At 43.8% G+C, this 11240-nt stretch overlaps 1 protein-coding gene across 3 annotated transcripts; it reads left to right on the forward strand.

Annotated features, from left to right (window-relative positions):
- Positions 1-1326: 1326 nt before the first annotated feature.
- Positions 1327-9362, forward strand: hyal2b (hyaluronidase 2b). 3 transcript variants are annotated; one of them, XM_010900629.3, is made up of 4 exons: positions 1327-1575; positions 5076-6051; positions 7613-7702; positions 8050-9362. In XM_010900629.3, the coding sequence occupies exons 2-4, from the start codon at positions 5092-5094 to the stop codon at positions 8440-8442; spliced, it is 1443 nt and encodes a 480-aa protein (XP_010898931.1). In that variant the 5' UTR covers positions 1327-1575; positions 5076-5091; the 3' UTR covers positions 8443-9362. The 3 variants fall into 3 exon arrangements, with proteins under 3 accessions (XP_010898931.1, XP_010898929.1, XP_010898930.1); XM_010900627.3 differs by lacking the exon at positions 1327-1575 and adding an exon at positions 3247-3759; XM_010900628.3 differs by lacking the exon at positions 1327-1575 and adding an exon at positions 3247-3470.
- The last annotated feature ends 1878 nt before the right edge of the window (positions 9363-11240 follow it).

Consider the following 11240-nt stretch of genomic DNA (forward strand, 5'->3'; position numbering starts at 1 on the left):
GCTGTGTGCATGTGTTTGTCCCATCCCTTCCCCCCGGGTGTTAGACTAAACTATACACCCTCAGCAGGACATTAGTTGGGAACTCCTGGGGCCGTCCTGCTGTCAGACGAGCAGTGACAAAAAAACAAAGGCACTGAGCTTTAAAGGCCCCAGTATCAAAGAGGGGGGCAACAACTTCTGACCAATCACAGAGTGTGAATGTAAGTGAACCGAAACAAAGCTAGAAAACATATCATGCGCACGAACTGCCGAAAACCTCCCAGTCGAAACACAAACCCCCCCCCCCCCCCGACCCCGAAAAGACCCCCCCAATCCGTGCACAAAAGGTGACCATGCACACGCTTTCAAGTGGACGAGTATATGAACCTTAACACTGACCCTGTCCTATGCCTTAACACATACCACATGCATGCCTGTTGTCCAGCAATTATACGGTAATAAAACAAGTACATTCTCCTTCTTTATACAATAGCTGGATATGCATTTAGGAAATAAGTATTATACTTTATCAACAAAACTGCAACAGAGAATAAATAATAACAAGAAATGAAGAGGACACACAACAGAAGCAAAGAAACAACGGACAAAAGCACAGCTGTTTGGGAATAGTCGGACATTGAAACAGTTGGCTGCTACTGGTTATTAATTTGGACACATCCCTACTACAGACATGGTACACAATTTTTGGGGCCACATTTTTGCTTGACAGCTCCACTTTTATAAAGAGTGGCCAGAAATTCCAGAATGTATTGTTAAGATTGACACCATTAATCCTCACACTTAAAATTAAAACAACAAGCTGATACGTGATCAATCCTCCTGATGAATCTGCGTCTGTGTATTCAATTTTTATTGATCTTTATTTTCTTTAACCTTGCATGTAGTATTTATTTTTCTTTATTTTCTATAACCTTGCATTTATTATTTATTTTTCTTTATTTTCTAATACCTTGCATGTAGTATTTATTTTTCTTTATTTTCTATAACCTTGCATTTATTATTTATTTTTCTTTATTTTCTAATACCTTGCATGTAGTATTTATTTTTCTTTCTTATTACTTATGTGGTTCTGTGTATTGTTTTACCTGGCATTTGAGTGCCGTTGGACAGTTCATCATTAAAAATGAGAATTTCTATTAAATAAACTGGTTAAGTAACAATTAAGTAAATACGGGTCATAGAATGTATGAAACTAAAACATAGTCTAACAATCTGTCAGTTTATGAATAAATGAAGCAAGTGTACATAATGTCCTCCTGTGTGAGAGGAAAGGAAGTGCCTTCTGGACTGTGTTAGCCATGCTGAGAGGGGTGAATCATATTGAATTTAGTGACCTAGGGTTATTTTGGAGGGGTTAAGGGGGAGGGACAGGGGTGGGGTCTGCCAGAGGTTGAAATAAGATGCGAAGCTGGTTGTAGATAGAGAGGAAGGGCACCTCTCCCTAACCTAACTACTGGCACACTGAAAGGACTGTCAACGCAGGACACTTAGCTAAGAGTTTAGGACAAGAGCAACTGACCTGTACAACAGATTTAAGCTTCTTGTGCATATCTGACAGGCTCTAACCTTTGTTAGGTAAGTGGGAATGATTGATTGAACAACTGATTGTCACGTTTGTCTGCATTCATCATCTAAAAGTAATGTGCGCTATTTTGGAATCATTAACCGCTGGTTGATAAACAGCTTCATTCTAGATAATGTCTGTTAAAAGATATCACACACAGGCCTTGGTGTGTTAATTAGAATTGTATACTATTCACATTTGCTCTAACATGTCTTTACATGTGATTCCTATAGAGAGAGGTGTCTGTGTTTGTGTGTGTAGTCTGTGCATGACCCTAACCTTCATTTAGGGTTAGTTTAATGTTAAAATAAAAAAACAAATTCAGCCCAAAGCTTCTCCCGCTATAATCTCTTTCCTGAACAGCTGTCGCTAACTCAAGCTGCAAAACACATTCACAACATCCACAACATCTTTGCTATTTCGTTTAGCACTGAACTTACTCTAGTCCTCTCTGGTTTGCTGAATGCTTTGTTGCCTGTCAAGTGGATTCCAGTGTGGACTAAAGACAGGCCATGGATTTCGCAACAGTGGACCTCCCTGTCAGATCAGGCTTTAAAGCAGCATACATCTGTGCCTGATCGGTGGCACTGATTGCATTGTGCTAAATGAGAGCAGCAATAACACAGTTCCTTAGTATTGTACAGGCTTCATGGTGGGGTGCCCCAGGAGGCTACTTCCAGGTGTATGATAGAAGCATACTGAATGCCCTCATTACTCCCCACTTCACAAGAAGACTTACAAAGGGAGTGAGCCAGGCCCCACTGGACGTCAAATGGAGAAAGACAAGAAAACAAAAGAACCTGCCTGACTGGGCATTGATTTAAAACAGGGCTTACAGTTTCCTTGAGGCAATCCAAATGAATGACAATGGTCTTCTGTGGTGGTCCCTCTCTGTGCTGCAATTACATTTGAAAACAGTCAAAGCGAGTAAGTCAGACAAAAAAGAGAGGGAATGACCTACTTTGTCCTACTGCTTGGTCAGCTCCCATGAGAGAAACTTTCCCCAGAAGTGTGACCCCTCTAGGTGAGTCAGCGTCGGTGGTTGCGCAGGAACAACAGCAGCTATGCCCAGATCACACACAAAGTTCCTGCCATCTAGCTTCGACCTTAACGGAAGGAGCTAAAGGTTATGCTAATATTTAGTAATTGCGTTTAAAACCTAGATACCAGTTATCTAAAAGAGGGCGTGTGGATGAAGTCAGGGATTAACTTTTTTTCACTGGAGGAGTTACTGAATTTCCTGAAAATATTATGAGTATGATCACATGTGTTTGCAGTTCCCAAGAAAAGTATCACTAAATTAATACACTACATTCACTAAATTATAACACAAATCATTCATTCACACTCCTGTAATAACGTGGCTGATATTTATAATATCTACTATTTTTACAGTCAACTGAAGCGCTAAAAATCGTCAGCGAAAATGAAGACTGAACCATTCCTGCGGTTTACGGGGGTAACGAAAAAAACAACATAAAGACAATTTATCGTAAAAGTTAAGTTTTACTTTAACATTAACACATATTTAATTAATGAATCCAATTAAATAAATAAAATGTCCTCCTTAAAGTAGACAAAGCAGCAAAATCATTTACGACCATTTCTAAATGTACACCCTATTTTTCTCTTGGGAATGAAACGAGCAATGTTGAGCTCGTATGCACATCGCCGCATTTCCCCCCTGCTGGTCTCCTTACAGAGAACTGGTAGGCTGAGATGTGATTTTCACGAAAGAAAACGATTGTAATAAACAGTGTACAATGTTATTATCAAGAAGACTGATGGAACATTTACATCATGAAGAGAAATATACACGAGCATGTCGACAGAGCATTCTATGCCGTTGTTAATTTGAAACCACACGAGTGGAATAAACCGGTGTCCTCAAAGTCGTCTGCCACAGGTCTGATTCACTTGGTTAACTAACTAGTGGAACTTGTGTTACTACAGTAACAAGTAGAGTCATGTTATTTCTAAACGTTATGATTGACAGTTACGTTATGTATACTTTATTTCAAAGATGTAATGAGTAAATGTACGGACTTTGAATCTAGCTCGTGCTAACTTTGTGCGCGTGTACGACAACATGCTCGTGTTAGTACTGGTTTGTGGTGAATTTGGTATGCGTGGATGACTTCAACGGATTAACGAGTATTTGGCGTCCAGTTCATACAGTTCACACTGTGAATCAGGTGAGCTGGTTTCGTTTACATTTGAGTTTTCAGTTTGGTCAGGACAACAGTCGACTAATTAAACGTAGTCAAAGGCAGTCACCGTCGCCCCTTAAATACAAATGTACCATGCATCACCAGCAGTTCTGTCTATGCGATGTAAATAATTATTGTTTTTAGCTTAGTTTTTTTGGTTAAGGTACGGTTTCATGAACATTTTCATTTTATACGGAAGTGAATTACCAATATCCTTGTTTTCTAAATATTATACAAACCCTGTTAAAATGGTTGGCATTGGCAACATCGTGTGTTCTTGTGTTGCGAAAAGAAATGAATGTTGATTTGCTGCTGGAAACACACCTACTCTTACTCAAGGCTATTTATTACACAACCAATTTAAAATGTTTGTGTGTTTTTGTGTGGTGTCTGTCAGCAGCTTAGCACCCTTCATTACACAGCTGGCTTGCATCTGAAACTAAGCAGGGTAGGTCCTGGTTGGTCCCTGGATTGGAGTACCAATTCTGTTGAAATTGGTGTTCGAGGGTCAGTCAGGAGCACTCTTTCCAAAAGACTATGTTTCAAATCCCAAATGCCCCAAAATAGTCCTGAGTAGGGGGCTGTATTTCAATCAGTATTAAAATGGTGTCCTGACTCTTTGTGGTCACCGTGTTACTTATCATACGGGTAGGAGTATTAACGCCACTGTCCTGGCTAAATTTCCAATCTGGCCCTCATACTATCATGATCACCTAAACTTCCCCAGGTTTAAATTTGCTCATTATTTCTCTGCTCACCCAGTAACAGAAAACCAATCACCAATATATGTGTTATTTTATGGATAAGAGCGTCAGCAATCACTAAGATATGTCATTCACTTTGGATAAGAGCGTCAGCAATCACTAAGATATGTCATTCACTTTGGATAAGAGCGTCAGCAATCACTAAGATATGTCATTCACTTTGGATAAGAGCGTCAGCAATCACTAAGATATGTCATTCACTTTGGATAAGAGTGTCAGCAATCACTAAGATATGTCATTCACTTTGGATAAGAGTGTCAGCAATCACTAAGATATGTCATTCACTTTGGATAAGAGTGTCAGCAATCACTAAGATATGTCATTCACTTTGGATAAGAGTGTCATTTAAATGACTAACATGTAAACAAAATAGTTTTTGTGAGGGTTTGTAGAGTACAAATTCACTTTGACACAGCCCCAAAAAAATTACTGAAATATGTATCGCCACCAGTGGTGTGTGTATTAGGAATCTTACTAAATAGAGAGATGAATCCACTGGGCTGGGATTTTAAAGAGCTGTCATTGTGTCTCTTCTAGGGCAGAGAAGGTGGCCATGTGGGTAGTGCCCCGGTCTCTCCTGGCCCTGACTGGCCAGCTGCCCTGGCTGCTTCTGCTTCTCCTGGCCGTACTCGCTCCCTGGAATGTCCTCGGTGCTGAAGAGCTGAAGCCCACTCGATGGCCCCTGTTCTCCCAGAAACCTTTGCTACTCGCATGGAACGCGCCCACGGAGGACTGTGCCCCCCGGCATCGCGTGCGTTTCCAACTGGACCAGTTCCAGATCGTTGCATCGCCAAATGAGGGCTTCGTCAGGCAGAACCTGACCATCTTCTACAAGGACCGGCTGGGGCTGTACCCATATTACGAGCGCGACGGCACCGCCGTAAACGGTGGGCTGCCGCAAGCCGCCAGTCTCATGGAGCACCAGGAGAAGATGCCCGACGCCGTGAGGAGATACATCCGTGAACCGGGCGCCAAAGGACTCGCCGTCATCGATTGGGAGGAGTGGCGCCCGCTGTGGATACGCAACTGGGACGTCAAGGATGTGTACCGTGACCGATCACGGCAACTGGTGGCGAAGAAAAACCCGGACTGGCCCCCGGAGCGCGTGGGGAAAGTGGCCCAGCAGGAGTTTGAGCTGTCCGCCCGGAAGTTCATGCTGGAAACACTGAGGCACGCCAAGAGCCTGCGGCCCAACCAGCTATGGGGCTTCTACCTGTTCCCAGACTGCTACAACCACAACTACCGGAGCAGCCTGCAGAACTACACCGGCCGGTGTCCTGACGTGGAGATGGCCCGTAACGACCAGCTCGCTTGGCTGTGGACTGAGAGCACGGCCCTGTTCCCCTCCGTCTACATGGGCGAGGTGCTGCGCTCCACCACATTCGGGAGGCAGTTCGTCCGCAACCGGGTGAAGGAGGGGATGCGGCTGGCATCGGTGGGCGACGGGCTGGCACGGCCGGTTTTCGTCTATACACGGCCCACGTATGCCAACGAGCTCACTCCGTTGACTGAGGTGAGAGTGCTTGTTATAAGGCCTGGTTATGGCGCCCTACATACGTTTCCCTTGTCAAGTGGGCATGTTGAATGAGGCATAACATATTTAGAGAGGTTCTTTATTGACCGCTACTAATCTGAACCTTTTGAAATTGGACCAAAATGATCCAAATGCTCTTTTGCCATGTCAGGGGCATGAAGTGTTAAAGAAACCCAGGCTAATGTCACGTCTAAATATAGAACATATCCACAAGCTATGCAACAGAGATGTCTGTGTTTTCACAGAAACCTAAAAATGTCTCTTCACACCAAATAGCGTTACCCATCAGCAACTTTCCAATGACATATATATACACACACACACAAAATACAGTATGTCAAGCTTGTTTAATATTTTATGCACATTTTGCCAATTTTATGTTTTATTTCATATAGAGAAATTGGAAAATTATCATGGAAAGTTTGTGCTGAAATAGCAGTAGGCCGGGATCCAATCCATGCTTCAGCAGTACTATGGAGGCTGCAGCTTAGACCGCTGGATCAACCTAGACCAGAAGTAGCAGATTATTCCCACCCATACCAGAGTCATGAATGATTCCCACCCATACCAGAGTCATGAATGATTTGCATATCCATTAGTAAGCAGATCCAAATAATTTATTGGCTTCTTACTGTCCAGTTTTGCTCAGACAAATGCAGGCGTGCAGGCAATCTGTCCTGTAGTTGAAGTGATGGTGTGAGTGTATGGATTAGGAGGACTGTGCAATCATGGATGTATTGTTTGAACACTCGATACAAAACCCTGTGTGGAAAAACTCAATAATGAATCTGAAGAGTCACCATTGTTCTGTGGATACAATTTCTGTCATCAGCTTGAATTAAATTCCATTTCCCTTATAGCTAATAATATAACCTCTTTAAGTCTGTTGACTGTTAGAGTTTCGGTAAAATGTGTGTTGGAGTATTCATAATGCATAGGAGTTATTTAGTATTTTTATTTAGTAGTTTTACAGTTTGAAACGGGAGAAACAGCAGTCAAAACGTGTGGGAGAGTGACACAGCTGTTGTCTGTGTGTGTTTTTAAACCAGGGTGTGTAGAGAATAGATACAATGAGGATGACTCAGTTCCTTTGACATAACATTCCATTCTGACACATTTTCTGTGTAATTGAACCACATCTTGGCCTGCCTCCCAAATGACACACTTCCTTACATGATGCGCCTATGGGCCCTGGGCAGAAGCAGTGCAGTATAAAGGGAACAGGATGAATTTAGGAGTCCCCCAGACTCTGTAAAGGGTGTGTGTCATCTCAGCCACGCAGCGTTGAGAAAATGAAATGATTTGTGTGTTACTGTTGATGAATGACAGGGTGTGTTGTGATTACATCCAATATCATGGTAGTCCCCTATTACAGACAGAAATACATTTCACTGGTTGTCATGAAGTCTCCGTTATGATCAGTCTGCGGTTGACGACGGCGATGTAGTTGATTCTCAAACACAACCGGTCTGCTCATAATGTACTGCTGACTTTGATACTGAACTTCTTTGTGTGTGTGTATGTGTGTGTGTGTCTGCAGACAGACCTGGTCTCCACCATTGGTGAGAGTGTGGCCCTGGGAGCGGCTGGGGTCATTGTCTGGGGAGACCACACCTATGCCAGCAGCAATGTGAGTGTGGTTGTCCCCATGGAGGTCGCCTAGTTATTGCGTAGTTTTGAAGAGAGGAACGCCAGACTGACAGATGACTCATAATCCATGAATGATGAAATGTGAATGGGTTCTTAATTGAACCCTTTTTCCTACATAGTGGCACATTTCTGACCGGGGCCGTGAACGTTAATCGATTGGGAATTTGGAGTCATCTGTTTGGCGTTCCCCCCTGTAACTACCACGTAATGCCTATTTACTGTTAGTCCACAATTAAATGCTAACATGTGCTGGTGTGTTCACCCTACGCCTTTGTTTTAAGCTGTGTGTGTGTGTGTGTGTGTGTGTGCGCGCGCGTCTTCCCCCAGGCCAGCTGCTCCAGTCTGAACCAGTATCTGCGAGGCCCGCTCGGCCGCTACCTCCTCAACGTCTCCACCGCGGCGGAGCTTTGCAGCCAGAAGCTGTGTGGCTTTCATGGCCGCTGCCTCCGCCGAAGCCCGGACACCGACGCCTACCTGCACCTCAGCCCGCTCACCCACAGCATCAGCAGCCGGGAGGGCAGGCTGAAGGTGACGGGGCAGCCGGGCCAGGCGGAGCTGGCCGGGTACAGGCAACACTTCCAGTGCCAGTGCTACAGCGGGTACCGGGGCGAGGGCTGCGCCCTGAGGGTTCTGGGGAACGCCGGCTCCGCGCCAGGCTGGAGAGTCTGGTCCACTCTGACCCTGCTCCTCCCTCTGGGTCTCCTCACACTGCTGCACTGACGGAGGCTGGCAGGAGTTGCCCACTGTCGCATTACGGGGGAGGAGGATGCCGCCACGTCTCGGTTCTGGTCCCGGCCTCTACTGGTCAGGGACGGGCGCCCCGCTTCTCTGTTGGACTAGGCCGTATGTAGGAGAGGACATGGATGTCGCCGTCTCCCTCACGGGAGCACAGAAGGGACTGAAGATACCTTTCAGTACCTGTCAGTTAACCACACAAGTTGAATGGGCAGCATTACAAGTGGGCAAAACCGTAGGCCTTTCATTTTTTACTTTCTGTTGGGGTCGTGCACCGGTGGAACTCTGTGTGGCAGAAATGATGGTCTCACGCCGAACTCATCTGTCTTTCCCTTCACCAGAGCTGGAGGACATCTTGAGCTTGTAACCTGTGCTAGAACAAAGATGCCTGTAAGGTGAATGAAACTTCAGTTTTATTATTGTGTGTGTTCGAACGTATTACTTTAAATGAATGTAGGGCTCCTAGTGAGACTGTAGGGTCAGAATTTCACTTTCTCGTCTTTGTGTTGTTTTTTTGTGGAAATGAGGGAATTGAGTAACCTCAACAGCAACATTTCTGTAAATGTTATGCCACTGTGAAGCTTCTGTCCAAAGACAACGGTGCTGTCCTTAGATGGTCCTACCACTTGGGTAGGTGGTTATCCTGTCACCCAGTTCTAACATAAGCAGAGATGCCAATGACACGAGGAAAATCCTAACATTTTCTTTTAATGTATCTTTTTGTATTACTCTCTTTTTCTATGGTCATTTTTTTATACCTCTAGTTGCAGTGGAATATTTCTGGAATATTTGGAATTGACTGCTTGATTGGAATATTCATGACATTCAGTGGTTTACAGTGAGGGAAAAAATGATTTGATCCCCTGCTGATTTTGTACATTTTCCCACTGACAAGGAAATGATCAGTCTAATTTTAATGGTAGTTTTGTTTGAACAGTGAGAGACAGAATAACAACAAAAAAATCCAGAAAAACGCAGGTTATAAATTAATTTGCACTTTAATGTGAGAAATAAGTATTGGACCCCTCTGCAAAACATGACTTAGTACTTGGTGGAAAAACCCTTGTTGGCAATCACAGAGGTCAGACGTTTCTTGTAGTTGGTCACCAGGTTTGCACACATCTCAGGAGGGATTTTGTCCCACTCCTCTTCGCAGATCTTCTCCAAGTCATTAAGGTTTTGAGGCTGATGTTTTGGCAACGTTTTGGCAACTCAAACCTTCAGCTCCCTCCACAGATTTTCTATGGGATTAATGTCTGGAGACTGGCTAGGCCACTCCAGGACCTTAATGTGTTTCTTCTTGAGCCACTCCTTTGTTGCCTTGGCCGTTTCAGATGTTCATTGGCAAACTTCAGACAGGCCTGTACATGTGCTTTCTTGAGCAGGGGAACCTTGCGGGTGCTGCAGGATTTATGTCCTTCACAGCGTAGTGTGTAACAAATTGTTTTCTTGGTGAATATGGTCCCAGCTGAATTGAGATCATTGACAAGATCCTCCTGTGTAGTTCTGGCCTGATTCCTCACCGTTCTCATGGTCATTGCAACTCCATAAGGTGAGATCTTGCATGGAGCCCCAGACCGAGGGAGATTGACAGTTATTTTGTGTTTCTTCCATTTGCGAATAATCACACCATCTGTCGTCACCTTCTCACCAAGCTGCTTGGCGATGGTCTTGTAGCCCATTCCAGCCTTGTGTAGGTCTACAATCTTGTCCCTGATATCCTTGGACAGCTCTTTGGTCTTGACCATGGTGGAGAGTTTGGAATCTGATTGATTGATTGTTTCTATGGACAGGTGTCTTTTATACAGGTAACAAACTGAGATTAGGAGCACTCCCTTTAAGAGTGTGCTCCTAATCTCAGTTCGTTACCTGTACAAAAGACACCTTGGACCCAGAAATCTTAAATTGAGAGGGGATCAAGTACGTATTTCACTCAAAATGCAAATCAATTTATAACATTTTCGACATGTTTTCTCGATTTTTGTTGTTGTTATTCTGTCACTCACTGTTCAAATAAACCTACCATTAAAATAATAGACTGATCTTTTCTTTGTCAGTGGGCAAACGTACAAAATTTAGCTGGGGATCCAAAAATAATTCCCTCTCTGTAGTGTTGTGTCAAGGAACTCACTTCGGAAAGTATTCAGACCCCTTCACTTCAATGGATTAAAATGATTTATTTATTTTGTCAATCTACCCACAATACACTATAATGACAAAGCAAAACCAAGTTTTTAGTGATGCATGTTTGCAAAGTTAAAATAAAAAACAGGAACAACACATTCATGCCCTTGAAATTGAGCTCTATTGTGTCGTGTTTCCACTGTTCATCCTTAAGATGTTATTTCATCTTGGGAGTCCATCTGTGGTACATTAAATTGATTGGACATGATTTGGAAAGGCACACCTGTCTACATGTGGTCCCACAGTTGATAGATAGTGAATGTAAGAAGAAAAAAACAAGTCTTGAGGTGAAAGGAATTGTCCGTAGAGCTCCGAGGCATTGTGCTTTTATGGTGGAGTTGCAAGATTGAAGGCACTCCTGAGTAAATGGCATACGATATGCTAACCAAAGAACTCTGCGAGCATGACGAGGAAAAAAGACGTCTGTGAATGTGCTTGACCAGCCAGAGTCTAGATTTGAACCTGATCAAACATCTCTGGAAACCCAAAATGGCTGTCCAGCGACATTCCCTATTCCTCTTGACAGACCGTGAGAGGATCTGCAGAGAAGAATGGGAGAAACTCCCCAAATACAGGTGTGCCAAGCTTGTAGAATACCC

This window comes from Esox lucius, chromosome 17 (genome assembly GCF_011004845.1).
Source record: "Esox lucius isolate fEsoLuc1 chromosome 17, fEsoLuc1.pri, whole genome shotgun sequence".
NCBI lineage: Eukaryota > Metazoa > Chordata > Actinopteri > Esociformes > Esocidae > Esox > Esox lucius.

Coding starts and splice junctions, on each gene's coding strand:
- hyal2b (XM_010900629.3), top strand. CDS start 5,092: ATGTGGGTAGTGCCCCGGTCTCTCCTGGCCCTGACTGGCCAGCTGCCC. Junction 6,052..7,612: donor AGCTCACTCCGTTGACTGAG/GTGAGAGTGCTT, acceptor GTGTGTCTGCAG/ACAGACCTGGTCTCCACCAT. Junction 7,703..8,049: donor ACACCTATGCCAGCAGCAAT/GTGAGTGTGGTT, acceptor GTCTTCCCCCAG/GCCAGCTGCTCCAGTCTGAA.